The following is an 18,880-nucleotide window of genomic DNA, read 5'->3' as shown; positions in this document are numbered from 1 at the left end:
TCTCTTACATCTTTGTTTAATTTCTGTTTAGAGGATCTGTCCAGCTCTGTAAGAGGTGTGTTAAAGTCCCCTGTTATGATGGTATTATCAGATATCATATTGCTCAGACTGAGTAAGGTCTGCTTCAGGAATCTGGGAGCATTTAAATTGGGTGCATAAATATTTAGAATTGAAATGTCTTCTTGTTGTAGTTTTCCCTTGACCAATATAAAGTGACCATCTTTGTCTTTTTTGACTTTAGTTGCTTTAAATCCACATGTATCTGAAAATAAAATTGCAACTCCTCTTTTCTTCTGAATTCCGTTTGCCTGAAAAATTGTCTTCCAACCCTTGACTCGGAGCTTTAATTTGTCTTTTGAGGCCAGGTGTGTTTCTTGCAGACAGCAAATGGATGGCTTGTGTTTTTTAATCCAGTCAGCCAATCTATGTCTCTTCAGTGGGGAATTCAAGCCATTAACATTTATTGAGATAATTGAAAAGTGTGGTAGTATTCTATTCGTCTTATTTGGTGAGAGTCCATTGCTTAATTTTATCTTTTGCATCAGTGTGGAGGTTAGGTTTTGTCCTTTGATTTCTGAGTTCTTACTTTGCTGCTGATCCATTGTGGTGGTCAGTGTGCAGAACAGGTTGAAGTATTTCCTGTAGAGCTGGTCTTGTTGTGGCGAATTTCCTCAATGTTTGTATATCCGTAAATGATTTGATTTCTCCATCAATTCTGAAGCTTAGCTTAGCAGGGTACAGAATTCTGGGCTGAAAATTGTTCTGTTTAAGTAGATTAAAGGTAGATGACCATTGTCTTCTTGCTTGGAAAGTTTCATTAGAGAAGTCTGCGGTAACTCTGATGGATTTGCCCCTGTAGGTCAACTGGCGCTTACTCCTGGCAGCTTGCAGAATCTTTTCTTTTGTCTTGACTTTGGACAGGTTCATCACAATGTGTCTTGGAGAAGCTCGGTTAGAGTTGAGGCGACCTGGGGTCCGATATCCCTCTGAAAGCAGTGTGTCAGACTCTTTGGTGATGTTTGGGAAATTTTCTTTTATAATATTCTCTAGTATGGCTTCCATTCCTCTGGGGCATTCTTCTTCCCCTTCTGGAATTCCTATAACTCGTATGTTGGAACGCTTCATAAAGTCCCATAATTCTGACAGTGAACGTTCTGCTTTCTCTCTCTTCTTTTCTGCCTCTTTTACTGTCTGAGTTATCTCAAGAACTTTGTCTTCTACCTCTGAAATTCTTTCTTCTGCATGGTCTAACCTGTTGCTGATACTTTCCATTGTATCTTTAAGTTCCCTAATTGACTGTTTCAGTTCCTTCAGGTCTGCTATATCCTTTTTATATTCTTCATATCGTTCATCTCTTATTTGATTCTGTTTTTGGATTTCCTTTTGGTTATTTTCCACTTTATTAGCAATTTCCTTCATTGTTTCCATCATTTCTTTCATTGTTTTCAACATGTGTATTCTAAATTCCCTTTCTGTCATTCCTAACATTTCTATACTGGTGGAATCATCTGCAGTAGCTACCTCATGGTCCCTTGGTGGGGTTGTTCTAGACTGGTTCTTCATGTTGCCTGGAGTTTTCTGCTGATTCTTCCTCATGAGTGATTTCTTTTATCTGTTTCCTTGCCCTAATTTTCCTTTCACTTCCTTTTGCTCTTTAAGTTCTTATGCCTGTGGACTAAGGGTTATAGGACCAGAAGGGTGAGAAGGTTGAAGAGCAAAAAAAGGGGATGAAAGAAAGGAGGACCGAGTGATAAGAAAAAAAGAAAGATAGAGAAAGGAGAGGGGGTGGGTATAAGGAATATTGAGAAAAAGAAGAGAGGCACAGAAAGAGGGAGACAGGGCAATATAGGTGTACAGTAGGGTACTTTGACACAACCTTAAAAAAACCCCACCTTCTGGGGGTGCCCAGTTGCGTGGTTCCCTTGAGGTCAGCAGCTCTTTGCTAACCTGATCAGACACAGTACCCCACCTCCACCAAGTAGAGAGGAAAGACAAAAATGCTATAAATCAAACCAAAAGAAGCAAACAGAAAACTTTACGGGGATAAAATTGGGTGAAAAACCAAATTATATCGGTAGAAACACTAGCAAAAATGAAGTTGAAGTTATTAAAAAAGGCAGCAATGGGAAATTATAATTAAACTAGGAAAATTGAGAAAGAAAAAGGGATCTGTGTGGAAAAGATTGAAATTAAAAAAACAAAAGAACATCAGCAACGTCAAAATAAACAAACAAAAAAAACAACCAAACCAAAAAAATAAAAGAAGAAAAAAATACACAACCAAAAACAAAGCAGTTTGTATATGTTATTGAATATTGTCTGGGCAACACGTGGTCTTCTGGGGTATGAGATGTTAGTCACAGTTCTGATACGACTGGAGGCTGCTGATTTCTCAAACCCCAGCAGGTAGACACCCTAAATCTCTCTTCAGCCTACTTAAAAGGCACTTTGAACTTGTAAACTTGCTGAGCAGAAGCTTTCCCAGCTTTCTCGTGGAATCGCTGCTGAAGTGGCTATGCACTTACTCAGTGTGCCAAAACCGATCTCACTCTGCCCCTGAGGGTTAGGGCTGCAAGGCGGCTCAGACCCCACCCTTAGGCTACTTGGTTGCTGGGTTACCAGCTCCCACCCGTTTCTAGCTCTGCGACCCTGAGGGCAGAGCTTGCCGGGGCAGATCCCTGACAATGGATCCGTGTGACCCACCACCAAACACTATCAGCTCCGTCTGGCTCAGCGGCTCAGACTGGGGCCCTAGACAACGGCCAAAGTTCTCCGCACTCCCGCTCAGGCCTTCCCCAAGGCAGTTCAACTCAGTGCCAAGTCCAAGGACATCAAAACAGTTCACAGGTAAGGCCTTTCTGGTTTGCAGTCTCGCTGCTACTGAACTTACAGTTGTGGGCGGGTTTAGACGGATTGAACACACGCGACCACTTGCCGGCTTTCCACTGTTTTAGTCCTCCTCTTGGGGTCCAGAAGTCTCTCGCTGACTCCCTGTATTTTCATAGGAGTGATGATAGGCAGTTCCCACCAGCCAGAGATGCCTGGAGTCCTATCTCCCCAGACTCACGGTGCCCAGATGCAAGGAAGCTGTTACTCGGCTGCCATCTTGCTCCGCCTGATCCGATTGATTTTTTTAATAGAAATGACATTTTATTGCCTGATAACTTTTTATTTATTCCAGATATTATAACTTTTACTTTATTGGGTATTAGGTGTTTTGTATTTCAATAAATATACTTGTTTTGGCCTCTGTGGACTTCCAGCTCCTTCTTACCAACTCAGGGAGGCCTTCAGGCTCTATCTGAGTTTTCCATTCCTGCATGGTGGCCTTAAAGCTTTCTCAGAGTGCACTCTGAGAATGGTCTCAGAATTCACTTCATTCATTGGGATTACTGTCTTTTGTTTTACTGATGTGCAAAGTCATGTTTATCATTGTTCCAAATAGTTTGCCCAAATTTTTAGGGGAAGGGTAAATCCAGTCTTTGTCACTGTTTTGGTAGAGATTGCCCTAGATATTTAATTTAATTTTGCTATTGTATACGTGCACATCTTTTCCATTATGTCTTCTAACTGGTTTTAGTTTGTATATGTGAAATTTATTGATCTCTGTTTATTTTATAACTTGCCATGTTACTAACATAATTTTCCAGATGCTATATCATATGCAAAAAGAAATAGTTTTCTCACTTCCTTTATAATTCATAGACTTTTTGTTGCTTTTTACTTCTAAAAGCATTGGCTAATACTTCAGCACAATGTAAATGATGTTAGAAATGGTGGGTATGAATTTGGAGACTATTTGAATATTCTACTAATTCTTTCTTTTGGGGGGATGTCCCTAGAAAAGCCCTTAGCTCTCCTGTTCTGGAATGGCCTAGTGACCATTCTTGCACCTCCCACACAGCTGTTATTTTAAGGTCTCCATCCCCTGTTCCTAGTTCCCATTCTTACGTTTTCTTCATTTAAACTCTATTTTGGTAAAGCTGTTCTTGGTGATCTTGTAAATTCAGTAGATTGGCTGGGTATAGAATTTCAGATTGGAAATAAATTTCCCTAAGACTTTTGAAGGTGATATTTCTTGTCTTCTAGGGATCAGTGTTGCTCTTAGACATCTCATGCTGATCTCATTCACAATACTTCAAGCAAAACTTGCTTTTTATTTTTAATTCTTGGAAACTAGATGATCTCTTTGTCCCCAAAGATGGCTATCATTTTCTTTGTTTCTTCATGGCTCAAAGGCGCTAACATTTTAAAGTCCTAAAAATTCTGTTGGTGTATATTTCTATGGTTTTGGTGTTCTATTGGAGTAAATTATCCAACCTCATTAAAAAAAATCATAATCATTAATTCATCAATATAAGTAGCCCTGAACTAACTGCTCTGGTTCCCATATTTTCCTGTTCTGTGTAGAGTCTTATAGGCTTTGACTTCAGGTAATGATTTTATCAGCCAGGACCAAAGTTAAGAATATACAGTACTTACAGAAATCAAGGATAAAATTGAAGTAATATAGGAATCACATATTCTTCATCAAAAATGTGATTTATAAAACTTTCTGTCTTAATAAATCTATTGTTCATATCATATAAAAATCTGTGGCTCCATGCTTTTAAGGTTATGTTTTTAAGTTTAATTGGTTGTGAGATCCTAAGTCCTGATGTTGCCTAGTAATATAATAATATACATTAATATAAATATAATATATAAATAATATAATTATGCAGTAGACACTCTTCTAAGTGTTTTGCATTTATAAACCCGTTTTCATTTATAATCCTCACAACAAATCTGTTAAGTGGATATTATTATTATCCCTATCTTACCTAACACTTGAGGAAGTTGAGGCACAGAGAATTTAGATACTCGTAAGGTCACAGGGCAGATAAATGGCAGAGCTAGAAGTTGACCCGTCTGGCCCTGAAGTGCACCTTTACCCACTGTGCTTTGTGGCCACTGGAAGCTGTAAGATTCTAAAGCAGCAGTTCTCAACCTGTGGGGGGCCAGCCCCTTTGGGGATTGAACTTCTCTTTCACAGGGGTCACCTAAAACCATCACATACACCCCGTACAAATACAGGTGTATGAAAATAATTTTATGGTTTTGGATCATCATGACATGAGGTACTGTATAAAAGGGTCACAGCATTAGGAAGTTTGAGAACCACTGTTCTAAAGTGTTAAAAGTCTGCTGACATGGCAGTGCCTGTGGCTCAAAGGAGTAGGGTGCTGGCCCCATATGCCGGACGTGGCGGGTTCAGACCCAGCCCTGGCCAAAAACTGCAAAAAAAAAAAAAGTCTGCTGACAGATGACTGCCCTGGGGCTATATCTTACTCTGCTCCTTCACTATGACCTCTTACTATACCCATCTACTTTCCTCAATCTTGGCACAAGGGCTAACAAAGGGGGCCACTTGGACTGAGGTCCTGGGGGTGGTAATTTGGTTTAGAATGATGGGATTGATTTCTAGGAATCTGGACTTACCACGCACAATTAACACGGTTCCTGGTCCAGACTTAAACTCCACGGTTCCAAGCGTTGCTTTCCGGAACTTCACACAGTAGTAGGTGCCGGCGTCTGCTGGGGTGATGTTACTGATACGGATGGAAAAGTCCAGGTTGTCTCTCTTCGTGTGATCTGTGATGTTTGTTACCCGGGGGTGGTGGACTTTTTGACTGTAGATCAATTCTCGGTCTTGCCCAGTCCCCTTGAACCAACTGATGGGCCCCACAGGGACCTGGGAGGTCACAGTGCAGCGCAGAATGGCCGCCTCTCCAGTAGCAACCGACACTGACCTGTCAGGCTGAGTCACCTGCAGCTCCTCCATTCTTGTCACTCCTGGAGGGAAACACAAGTGAGCTCAAACTCCCCCAGCTGTGGTTGAGGTTGGGGTCCAGATTGTGGCTGAAATTCAGTTAATTCTTTCTTTTCACACCATGTATCAGCTTCTAGGATGGGTAAATTGCTAGACTGGATGCCAAGAGGGACACAGATATAAGGGACTCTTTGAAAAGGCCACCGAGAGGGAAGTCATCAGAGAAGAAACACTTCTAGAAGAGATGTTCAAAAACTCCAATAAACCACTGAAATGCATATTTAAGCCAGAAGGAAAACACGACAATTTATGGCAGAATAGCTTGAAATGTATGTAGGTTTCAGCTCATTTTCAGATTATAGTAATAGAGGTAGGTTGGTCCTAAGGCAGGCAGAGAGGTCAACAAGACAGAAGGGAGAGCCTAGAATTGGACTCAAGGTCATTTGGCTATTTATTATCTGATCAAGGTGGCATTTATGTCCAAGGCAGCAAACTATCTGGAAGGAAGCAAATAAAACTCTTAAAAAGTGCCTATTTCCAGGGAGTATGGGGACTTTTGTTGTTTACGTGTCTGTTTCTTTTCTGTTTGAATTATTTCGACACATTTGTAGTATAATAAAAACAAAATGAAATAAAAGAAAACATTTTCCATTTGTCACCTAAGAACAGACAAATTTTAGAAAATTAACTCAGCAAAAATGAACAAGATTGTCACTACTCAGTGCTGCCAAGGGTGTGGCAAAGCAGGCACTCCCACATACTGCTGCTGGGAATATAAACTGACACATCTCGCTAGTTGGCAATGTGGCATTAGGGTCATGACCCTATACTACACTTGGTAAACTCATGTGTTTAACTGGTGAAAGGGAAACACTTAACCAAATGTGTTTTGGTCACAAATGTTCCAAATACTCCCTCCAGCCCCCTTCTCAACCCCCCGTCCATTGCTACTGTATGTTGTATGTGCTGCGATAATATATTACTAACATTGAGACAAGCATATTTTATGCCATGTCATTTCAAAAGTCTTTTCAATGCACCTGTGTGTCCTTTAACTAAGTAATTCCTCTTCTAGGGACTTATTCAAAAGAAACATCCAACAAGGATAAACATATTTTGTAAAGGAATGGTAATCACAATATAGAAAAATTTGATTTAAGACTCAGGTCCAAGAGTAAGGATTTAGTTAGATAAATGATGGTATAACCACCAAACAGAAAATATGTAGCTATTAAAAGGTAATGTGGAAGTGCATATTGAGGTTGCATTGATGATGATGTAGGCACGTATATAGATATGTGAAAAGGGATGCCCGAATTATTTTTGAGTGAAAGAGCAAATAAATTGTCATATTTAGTGTAATACTATTTTTCTTGAAAGTTCAATATAGCTGGAAGCAACACAGTAAGGAGGTTGAAGTCAGAGCTAGTGGAATCCCTTTGACTTGGGTTTCAGTGTCTCCTCTATGGCTTACTCAATAGCTAGGGCTTGAATACTTGTCTCCTCCAAAACTCATGTTGAAATTTTAATCCCCAACGTGGCAGCATTGAGAGTTAGGGTCTTTAAGAGGTGATTGAGTTCTCATAAATGGATTAACCCACTCGTGACAAATGGAGTAAAGGATGAATGGTTATCACAGGAGAATTGGGTGGGGTTGTGAGAAGAGGAAGAGAGGCCTGAGCTAGGACTTCAGCATGCTCTGCCCTCCTGCCATGTGATGCCTCATGCCACCTTGGAACTCTGCAGAGTCCCCACCAGCAAAATGATTCTCACTCGATGTCAACCTTGGACACCTTAAGATATAATGTAACCATGAGAAATAAATTTCTTTTCTTTGTAAATTACCTGCCTTCAGGTCTTTTGTTATAAGCATCAGAAAACCGGCTAAGACATGGATGTTTGACCTTGAAAAATTACTTAACTTCTCTGAGCCTCTGCTTCTTTATGTAAACAGTATATATGGTATGGAAAATAAGACTTCTTTTGCAGGTTTGTTGTGAGACCGAACCATTAAAATCCTTGAGAAGCACTCAGGACTCTGCCTGGTTCATAGAAGGACTTTTGTGAAATGAACTGTCCCTTGACCTGGAGTCTAGTAGGCTGCACTCCAGCCCTGACCAGCCAGCCTGCTGATTCTGGGAGGACCATGCCCTTCCTCAGCTTTCAGTTTCCTCTTCTGTCAAACACGATAATCATTTCCATTTCCTGTGACTGCTATGAGTTTTAAGCGAAGACACAGACTTGCCAGGGCCACAGAGAGAGTCTGTAATGGCCAGAGTCAGCAGGACCATTCTTATGTATTCATATTTACACTTGCTAAGCCCTGAAAGGAGGTAACAGTCAGAGCTTGCACAGATGCTTCCGTGTGTCGCGCCTCACTCTAAACCCGTGATTTTCAACCAGTGTGCCATGAGGAGATCTTAGGGGTGTCACAAAAATTTTTAAAGACCATTAATTAAGTTATTTTCTAAAGACGTTCAAAGCACAGTAAATATATTCTTTTTTTGGATCAACATAATTTAAGTGTACCACGGAAGTGTTCCACTCTAGGTTCAAGTGTGCCGTGAGATAAAAAAGTTTGAAAAACACTGCTTTTGGGTGGTGCCTGTGGCTCAAAGGAGTAGAGTGCCGGCTCCATATTTAGGAGGTGGTGGGTTCAAACCCAGCCCCGGCCAAAAACTGCAAAAACTGCAAAAAAGAAAAGAAAAGAAAAGAAAAACACCGCTTTTTTAAAACTTAATTTTTAAAAATCACAATCTTAGCAAAATAATTAAGAAAATGCCAGGAAGGCTATGTCAACTAGTGTGATAAAAATGTGTCAAACGGTCTATGAACCAAGTGTATGGTGCCCCATGATCATACTAATGTACACAGATATGATTTAATAAAAAAAAAAAGAATAGAGTATAAATGTCTTAATGCAACAAGTAGGGGAGACCATGATAACCAATTTCATGTAAGCATTCTAAATTGTATATAAAATCAGCATATTGTACCCATAAGTGCATTAATGTACATAGTTATGATTTAATAAAAAATAAAATACATAAAAAATCACAACTGTATGCTTTAAACACTTAACTATATTAACTAACTTTCTTGATTTTCACAACCTTATTTGAAAGGTATTATTATCCCCATTTCACAGACAGGAAAACTGAGGCACAGAAAAGTTTCATGACTTGTCAGACAGCCTGCAAATGATAAAGCTTGGATTTGAACCTTGGCAGCTTGGTTTTAAAAAATACTGTCCTTTTCACCAATTTGCTAGATAGCCTCTCACTTGAGACGTTACTACCATTAGGAGGAGGAAGGGTGCCTCTCCTGACTGCCCAGGTCAGAGAATGGAGTGGGTGGGCAGGAGAAACATTCAAATTAGGAACACATCCTAAACTGCTGGAACTATGGGAGACTCAATAACCTAACAGCACTGTTTACCTATTTTTTTCCTAATGGTTCTACATTATGTGTACTGTTCTATCTCTATCTATCTATCTATCTATCTATCTATCTATCTATCTATCTATCTATCTATCTATCATCTATCTATCTATCTATCTATCTATCTATCTATCTATCTATCTATCTATCTATTGTCTATTATCTATCTATCCATCCATCCATCCATATACCTGCCTATCATCCATTTATCAATCATCTGTCCATCTCTCTGTCCTCAGTATAATGAAGGCAGCCCTGCCTCCTTCCCAGGTGCTATGAACTGAGGAGCCAGGTGCTGCATCTCAGCTCCACTCCTTCCCTCAGGGAGACATCAGGTCCCCAGGCCAGGCCCCAGGGGGTCATGGAGCCTTGACAGGATGGGAGGGGAGGAGGAGTTGAGAACTCTTGTCCTGGGGAAACACTTGGGTCGGGGAGGAAAGGATCCCTCTAAGCAATAAGAATTTGGGGGGTTCGTTTGGGAAATTCTTGTTATTAAAAAATAAAACTACTTAGGGAAGTGTCTTAAAGCGAAAGAGACAGCAAAGAAGAGGCCCTGAAGAGCCATCTGTCCCACTGGCAATGGGGGAAATGGTACCACTGCCGAACTCAGGAGAGTATCCTTGCACTGTGCTACTGGAGGGCGAGGCACTCACCTGCGAGTCCCAGCAGCAGGGGCAGCAGGAGGGATGGCGGAGGCGGGTGGGGCTGAGAGGCAGGGATGGGCATGGTGGTGGGCTCTGGAGCCTGATCTGGCTAGATGTCTGCCCCAGATTCTGCTGACAGAAGCACTGCTTTGTGTCCCATAATATAAGAGGAAATGAGTATGATGGGAGGAAATGGCTGTGGGATTATGACAGTTCCTGTTTCTAGATTGTGAAATAAGAATCAGACACAAGCTGATAAATTACTGATATAAGGGTCTTGAGATGTTTGTGGAGGCCTTGGCAGACTGCCTTAGTGCCTTGGCTCTGCCCTATGGGCCCTCACTCCACATCGGCACTGCTGGTGGCCCCTCCTCATCCAGCAGCTTGGGGACATGGTCTGCCATCAAAGAGGATGTGTTCAGCCTTCTGCAATTGTCCAAAACCTGGGCTCAGGTGAGTCAGGAGGAGGGCTTCTGGGCATGGGGCATCATTGGGGTGGGACCCTGTTCTCCCCACATCCTTTGTGTTGGTGGTGAAAGGCCCCTGGCTTTGCAGAAGGCACTTGTGGGGGAAGTGACTTTGGGTGAGCAAGTAGCCAGATCATGGGGGAAAGAGGGTTGGTTTTTTTTTTTTTTCCTATTTTAGAGGAAGGATGAGGCCTGTTTGGGGCAAGGTTTGTGGAGATACCTGCAGAAACAGCTGGGAGGAGGTCAGGGAAGGCTACTTCTCCTGCCCCAGGATGGAGCCACCTCTGGGGAGAAGGGAGTTGAGGGGATGAAGAAACATCTGTCCCCCAATTTCCTTCTGAGCAGCAGCAGCATCAGCAGCACACAAGATCCGTCCAGAGCCACTCAGCCATGAGATCTTTACTTCTATGGGCCCATACCAAACTCTGTGACTGAGTTTCCTCACTGCTTTCCGCCCCTGACTCCTTCTTAGAAGCTGATTGTATGTGTGTTGACAAGGGACAGAAAAGAGGGGCAGTCAGGGACAGGATTCAATTGCTGTGTGGCATAGCAAGTTTCCCTCTTCCCTGGACACCTTAATTCTAGCTTGTTAAAACTTTTTTCTAGGAGAGATTCCCAGCCAAGGAACTGGTCAGTGTGTTCCCGTTAGCATTCACCATTCTACCCCCAATCCCTCTTTTCAGTGGTGACAGACTGTATTTTCCAGAGCTAACTGCAACAAGAACCCTCTTCCCTCGTGCCCTTTGACACTCCTTCCTGGAGAAGTGAATACGTAATCCATCCCTCTGAACCCAGGCAGGCTTGTGACTACAACAGAGTGATGTGATGTGACTGCTGAGGCCAGACCATAGCAATTCTCTGTATTCCTGCTTTGCACTTTTTTTTAGGAATCTGGTGACCATACTATGAGGAATCTGGTGACCATACTATGGGGAAGCTCTGGCATACATGCAGAGACCCCATGGCAAGGACTCATGGAAGGGTTCCAGTTAAGATGCCAGCCAATCTCTAGCATCAGTCATCAGCTATAGAGAAGAAGAAACTTCCAGATGATTCCATCCCTCAGCAGTTGAATCGTCCCCAGCTGAGTTTCCAAACTGAGGCCCCAGGTAACATACTCCATAGACAAGCCATTCTTGTTCCCTGTCTGAATTCCTGTTCCACAGTATCATCCATCATAATATAATGGTTGGTTTTTGCCTTTGAGCTTTGAGGTGTTTTGCTATGCCACAATAGTAACTAGACACTGCCTTGCCAACCTTGCTCCCCACCCCTACTCGCTAGATTCTACCCCCTTCACTGGACTTGCTGTTTCTGTTGGCAGGGACCATCCAACATGGAGATTGAGAGGCAGAATTTGGGGCCAGAAGGACCCAGGTCAATCCTGGCCCCACGTGATCTCTGTCTGGTGATGGGCAGGTCTTCCGCACGCCTATGTCCTACTGTCTACTCAGCACACGCAGCATCACTCACCTGCCACCAACTCTTCTTCCCATGTCACCCTCTCAGTGTGTGACACCCCATCCACCAGTTAGTTAAGCCAGAAAACCTTGGTGTCATTTTTGGCAACTTGTCTGATTGTCCCATATCCTTTCATCTAAATATCTTCCCAGTCTGAGAGGTTATAAGAGACTACAGAGACTGCGTGGCTTATAAACAACAGACATTTATTTGTGACAGATCTGGAGGCTGGGAAGTTCAAGATCCAGGAGCCAGCAGATTTGGAGAGTGGTGAATGCCCGCCTCCTGGCTCATGATGGCTTCTAGACGCATCTTCTCCGGGTGGAAAGGGTGAGGTAGCTCTCTGGGGCCTCTTCTATGAGGGCACTAAGGCCCACTGTGAAGGCAGAGCCCTCACAACCAAAGCTCCACTTCTTAACACCATCACATTAGGTGTTAGGATTTAACATATGAACTCGGGGGTACATGAACATCCGGTGCATAGCAACCCTCTCTGGCTCAGACAGCCTATCAATTGGCCTCACTCTCTCTTACCCCATTTCCCTCTTTTCCTCACACTGAGGCCTGAGGGATGCTTTTGGAAGAGGAATCCATTCATGTCACTCCCTTTTAGCGGTTTCCCATCACTCATAAGAGAAACTACAAGATCTTCTCTTTCCTCAACTCATCTGGCCCCCAGTGCTTTGCCAGCCTTGACTACAGCCCTTTCACTCCCATTTGGTCTCAACTACACTGGTCTTTCTGCAGGGATTGAGTTCCCCAGAAGCCTTTCTTCCCTGTACTGTGATGTCCATCCCTTCTCCTCATCATTATGGATAAACTGAAACTGTAACCTGCTCCATAAGCAAGAAAACATTTTTAAAAATTATTTTAATGTTTCAAGTTCCAGGCCAGTAAGATTTGCTGACCAGAACTTTGTAATTTTCTGTTGCACTAATGCATTTGTTTTTGAGTTTCTTCCCCAGAAATTGAGCCTCTTTGTAGCCACAAGATAACTACAAAATCTTACACCACTCATTTGTCTAGAGAAGGCAAGATAAGTGATAATCCACCACGTATTGTGTCCACGGACCCACTGAGCCTATGGATAAGGCTGAAAGAATGACCAATATTAACCCCTAGCTTGTTGTAATGCTAAAATCTCCTCCTGGGAGGGGCTTGCCCTCCACTTTCTGATCACGGGATGTATGGAATAGCATGATTTCTCACTGCACTCCGTGCCCTGCTCTCCACTTTAACCATGTAATGATATTCACTCCCCCTCATGCATTATTCATTCATTTCACTTCCAGAAAAAACCCTGACCCTGTTGGTGGAGGAGGCAGATTTGAGGCAGTCCCTTCCTCCCACCTCCCAGTTGATGCATCCTCTGCAATAAATCCTTTCTCCCTTGACAATCCTCATCTCAGTAATAGGCTTCTGTGCTGCAAGCAAGAGACCCTTCTTGCAGGTTCGTTAACAAAAGCACCCTTAGCACCTTATCAGAATTCATAGTCACATATTTGTGTTGGATGTTTGCCTTGCCTGCTAGAACATATGCCTCTGTGAGAACAGAGGTTGGTCTGCTCTGTTTCCCACAAAAACGCTCAGCAGGTGTTTTTGAACCCAGGAGAGAACCAGCACGTTCATGGTAAGTGCGTGTGTCGGTCTCCGGTTAGGTTCTCCCCAGAAACACTAGTACCATGGGATCGCTATGCTTTTGCCATCCCCCAGCTGTCCCTCCTCTTCTTCCCCTTCTGCTCAGGGCTCCCCATGCCTGGAAGCCCTGGGAGCCTGACACTTGTTCACTAACCCAGTCTGGCTCACAGCTACCTCACAGTGCTAGGCGCTGCTCTTAGTATTGGGTGCTCCTGTGGGTGAAGAATTGATATCTGGCCCCATGAGATCAGACACTGCACCTTCCCTGGGTCCTAATCCCTTTTACTGTCCCAAAGACATCTTTTGCAACCCCCAGATCAAGCCCCACCTTGCCCATTACTAACACCCAAGGTGGAGCTTTTTAGTGTATTCTAGGAGATTCCTAGGAAAATAAGAGTGCTGTGTCCCTCTTTCACCTCCAGATAGGCCTGGTACCATGTGTCCTTGTGGACCCTTCTGGGCTGACTTCTTCGCCCAACCTTCCTTAGCCTGCTCCCATAGCAGGCTGTGGCCGCCGCCTTGTCCTGCCTCCCTGAGCCTGCCCTTAACTTACAGTCAGGTTCTCTATTTCCTGCAGAATGGAGGGTCCAGACTCCAGCAGCATCTTATGGCCCAGAAAGAGAGCTACTGAAGGAAGGGTGGCCAAGTATAGTCAGTAGACCCACATGGGAGTCCATCCTCCAGGGACTTCACGTTCCCTTCTGAGGCCACCAGGGCTCATCTGTGACAACTGTTCCTGCCGCACCATGCCCTGCTGGCACAGAATTGAGGGAGAAACCCAGAAAAATGCATCTCACACTGCTAGGCTTGGCCTTATCAAGGGAAAAAGAGGCAGCTTCAGCCAGCTTGTTTGCTCTCAGTGTGGTCTATGATGTCTTTATGTTGGTGAGAAAACTGAGGCTCCAGCACTTCTAGGGTCACAAGGTTGTGAGAGTCGAGCTCACACTGGTCTAATACTGTGTTCTTTCTTGTTGCTAATCTGTATTAAGAAAGAACAGAATATCTGGATGCCTAGAGCACTCAGCACCTGGAGTAGGAGAATAACACACCTCGGGGCGCAGAGGTATTTATCTACACAGGCAGTAAGTGGAATATAGATGTGTTCCTGTTGGGAGCATTTCAAGGCCGCCTGCTCAGCACCAGGACATGGGCTCAATGGGGAAATGAGGAAAACAGTAAAAACAACAATCTCCTGTAAAGAAGCTATTAAGGTCATTTAAGAAAACATGGAGTCCTTGGTTGGCAGAAATCTCAAACATTATCTACCTTCCAGGACGCGAGGTAGATCCTCCTACCACCCAGGACGCGGAATCTACTTGGTGGATAGATTGGAGCTTAAAAGGATGTGCAGCAAATCGTAAATAGGAAATGTCTGGGGAGTTAGATTGGGTGAAACTTGATTTCTAATAGATATTCATGCGATTTTGGATTGTGTGTGTATGTGTGTGTTCATTTGTGTATGAGAGAGGAGACTGAGTGACTGAGATAGAGCACTTTGCTTTTATAATTTAAAATGTCCTAAGTTTGAAAAGCAAGTGTTCAGGAATGATGACAGAGCTGCCTTAAATAAGTCACAGAGGCCCTGCCATTGGCTATGTCTTAGACTAGTCCAGATGAGCAGACCCTAAATATCGTTTTTGTGGCGACCTTCTGTTGCCCATCTTGTTCTGCCTGGCAGGTGAGCATAGTGTCCTCATCGTGGTCAGCTGTCTTCACCAGGATGGAGCTCTGCACACTGTATCATCCATCTCTGTCCTGTGTGGGGGTCAGGGGCTTCTCCACCTGGGAGATGTGTCCATCCATTAGCCAGGTCCGTGCATGTCCTGGGGGTAGAACATCTTTGCCTTGCAGGTGACATTCATTTTGTTATTTGAGACAGTGTGCTGAGCAATAGACATCTTGGGTAGAACTGAAATAGCACAGGACAAACTCTCAGACTTCATGAAGCGATCATATCCAAATTGCTCATTACTTGGTGGCCATTTATTTAGTACCTACCCAGCATGTGGCAGTCCCTAGCACTTAGTAGGTACTCAATAGCTGAAAGGTTTTGTTATTATTTAGGCCTATCCCCTAAAGCAAATTTGGAGAGAACTGTGCTTCAAAGCTGAGTGAAAGCCTGGCCATGCATGGTGTCACCTACCTATCATGATGTCACTCAAATCAGCATTCTCTGGGCAGCGCCTGTGGCTCAGTCGGTAAGGCGCCGGCCCCATATACCGAGGGTGGTGGGTTCAAACCCAGCCCCGGCCAAACTGCAACCAAAAAATAGCCGGGCGTTGTGGTGGGCGCCTGTAGTCCCAGCTACTCGGGAGGCTGAGGCAAGAGAATCGCTTAAGCCCAGGAGTTGGAGGTTGCTGTGAGCTGTGTGACGCCATGCACTCTACCAAGGGCCATAAAGTGAGACTCTGTCTCTACAAAAAAAAAAAAGAAAAAAAAAATCAGCATTCTCTCGCTCGATGCCCATCTCTCAGTGGTCAGGGCACCAGCCACATACACAGGGATTGGTGGGTTTGAACCCAGCCCAGTCCTGCTAAACAACAATGACAACTACAACATATATATTTTAATATAAGTTATGAAAGAAATGGTAAATATGTGAAGTGATTTTGTTAGGTCTAGGCCAGCACTTTTCAACCTGGGGGTCATGACCCACAGGAACTATATTGAAGGGTTGTGGCATTAGGAAGGTTGAGAACCACTGGTCTAGGCTAAAGTAGAAAAATACCAGTTAACTCCTGACAAATTCCTGGGCTGCAAGCCCTCACCAAAATGGAGTAAGTCTGGTTCACTCCCAAGATAGATAGGAAAGTGCTCACTAACTTCTTGCTTGACTAACTCCTGGGCCTGGGAAATGAACTGACTATCCCCACACTGACTTTTAAACAATACCAGGTGGAGAGAATACTGAGACAAAGATGTATGGAGGGAAAGTACTGGAAGTAAGATGTCTGGGAAAATATTAAAACAAAGGTGTATGACGTATAGCTAACTAACCGCAAAATTCTGCTTCTGTACAATACTTGCTTGCTACCCTACCCGAATGCACTTGGATGGCCTGCCAACCAGGATGCAGACCAAGCCTTAAAAACCTGACTCCTTAAGCACTCGAGGCTGCTCTCAAAAACCCATGTTGGGACACTGAGGCAGTTGGTGGCCAGCTCTTTTATTAAAAAAGGACTCTGCTGTAAATTTGGCTTGTTTGGCAGTGTGGTCTTTGTGGAACTCCTGGGCACAACAGTTTATAATTGCTCTTTTAAGTGTTCTCAGGTATCACATAAGCTGCAATGGTATTGAGTTCATGAAAAATAAACAAAATGTATACAAGTCAATTTCTACAACATTGCAACATTGTTCAATAGTCAAGATATGGGGAAAAGATGTTCATCAACAAATGAATATATAAAAAGAAAAATAAGCGTGGGCTATATGTGTGTGTGTGCGTGCGTGTGTGCATGTACAGACATACACACAATAGAATACTATTTAGCCTTTTAAAAGCAGGAAATTCTGTCATTTGTGACCCCATGGATGGACCTAGAAGATACTATGCTAAGTGAAATAATCCAGGCACAAAAAGACAAATACAGCCTGATTTCATTTATACATAATATGTGGAATCTAAAAAAGCCAAATTCAAAGAAGGATAGGGTAGAAAGGTGGTTACCAGAGCCTGGGGGTTGGAGAGGGGACTGGCAGGTGGATGGGAAAATGGGAAATGTTAGTCAAAGGGTACAAAGTTTTAGTTAGACAAGAGGAACAGGTTCTGGCGATGCAATACATACTTCAAATTTTAAATGTTTTCACCACAAAGAAATGGTATGTGAGGTGATTCCTATGTTAATAAATTTTATCATTTGACAATATATACACGTATCAATATCATGTTGTACCACATAAATACATACTTCTAACTTGTCAATTAAAATAAGTAAAACTTAAAAACATTAAATTGTACTTCTCAGGGAAAGGTAAGTTACACAAAACTGTAGGCCTTGATTTTGAATGATTTCTCAGTCTTAGTGTATTAATTTTCTATTGCTAAGCAACAAATTAGCACAAAGTTAGTGGTTTAAAACAACTTACGTTAATTAGTTCATGGTTGCTGTGAGTCTGTATTTTAATTTAGTTAGGTTCTCTGCTTCAGGGTCTCACCAAACTCCAAACGAGGAGCCAGCAGGGCTGTATTGTTGGAAAGAGCCTGGCACCCCCTCCTCCCTCTCTGCTCCCTCTCTCGCCACGTGACATGCCTACTCCCCTTTCACCTTCCACCTTGATTGTCAGCTCCCTAGAGCCCTCACCAGAAGCAGTTGCTGAGGTCACATTTCTTTTTTTTGTTTGTTTTTTGGCGGGGCTAGGTTTGAACCCACCACCTCCGGCATATGGGACCAGCGCCCTACTACTTGAGCCACAGGCGCCGCCCGTGGTCACATTTCTTGTACAGTCTGCAGAACTGTGAGCCAAACAAGCCTCTTCCTTTTGTAAATTACCCAGCCTCAGACATTCCTATATAGCAGCACAAATGGACTAATGTATAGTGTATATCTGAGTTATTAAAATTTCATCATGGGGCTATAATATCAGTTTGATCATGTGCCTCCAAAAATATATATTGAAGTCTTAACCCCAGTACCTCAAAATGTGACATTATTTGGAAATAGAGCTGCTACGGAGGTCACCAAGTTAAAGTGAGGTCCCTGGGGTGGGTGCTAATCCATTACGATGGTGGTCCTTACACAAAGGGAAAATGTGAACACAGACACAGACGTGCCCAGGGGGAAGATGATGTGAGGACGCAGGGAGGATGCCAGCTGCAATCCAAGGTGTGTTTGAGGCTACCAGAAGCTCAGAGAAAGGCAGGGAACAAATTCAACCTCACAACCCCCAGAAGGGGCCAGCCCTGCCCGCAGCTTGATTTTGGATGTGCTGCTTCCAGACCTGTGAGATAATAAATTTCCCCATTTGCAGTACTGTTAAAGCAGCCACGGGAAATGAATACAGAGATGTCAGGGAGATAAAAAACCTACAAAGACTTCTTAGTGGGGCAGTTATGACAAAGGAAAAAGAGATTTGAGAAACAGTGAAAAAAGGGGAGGCCATGAAAGGGAGGAGGCCAGCATGGACGGAGGGTGGGGTTTATGCAGAGAGAGGCTTGGCTTCGCTTATTTCTTGGGGGCCAAACAGTTGCCTCTACTGAGTTGGAAATTGTGGTTCATTTCTTCTTTTAAAAGTGGCAAATCAGACAGTATAGTGCCTCTAGGACCTGAGTAAAAGGGAATTAGAGAGCTGATGGAGCCAGGAGGGGTACAGGGAGCGCCTGTCTGCCTCTGCTTGCTCTAATAGGACCTGTGAATGATCTGTGGTGGAGCCAGTAGAGAAGTGGCTGGATTTGAAATGTACCTGGGGAAATGCAGCTG

The 18,880-nt window shown here is 43.4% G+C and overlaps 1 protein-coding gene across 5 annotated transcripts in view; it reads right to left on the bottom strand.

Moving 5' to 3' along the window:
• The window catches only part of LOC128573915 (signal-regulatory protein beta-1-like), a 39,205-nt gene extending 29,175 nt beyond the window's left edge, over nt 1-10,030 (bottom strand). For 4 of the 5 annotated variants that reach the window (XM_053574449.1, XM_053574450.1, XM_053574453.1 and 1 more), the window contains exons 1-2: nt 9,907-10,030; nt 5,482-5,835 (exon numbers count right to left, since the gene is read on the bottom strand). In XM_053574449.1, the coding sequence (XP_053430424.1) occupies nt 5,482-5,835; nt 9,907-9,979 (427 nt within the window). In that variant the 5' untranslated portion in view covers nt 9,980-10,030. Of the gene's footprint in view, nt 1-5,481; nt 5,968-9,906 lie in introns of all 5 variants that reach the window. The other variant, XM_053574451.1, reaches the window with a different exon arrangement.
• Between the last annotated feature and the right edge of the window lie 8,850 nt (nt 10,031-18,880).

Source organism: Nycticebus coucang, chromosome 21 (assembly GCF_027406575.1).
Source record: "Nycticebus coucang isolate mNycCou1 chromosome 21, mNycCou1.pri, whole genome shotgun sequence".
NCBI lineage: Eukaryota > Metazoa > Chordata > Mammalia > Primates > Lorisidae > Nycticebus > Nycticebus coucang.
This window is presented reverse-complemented; position numbering and strand designations above follow the sequence as displayed.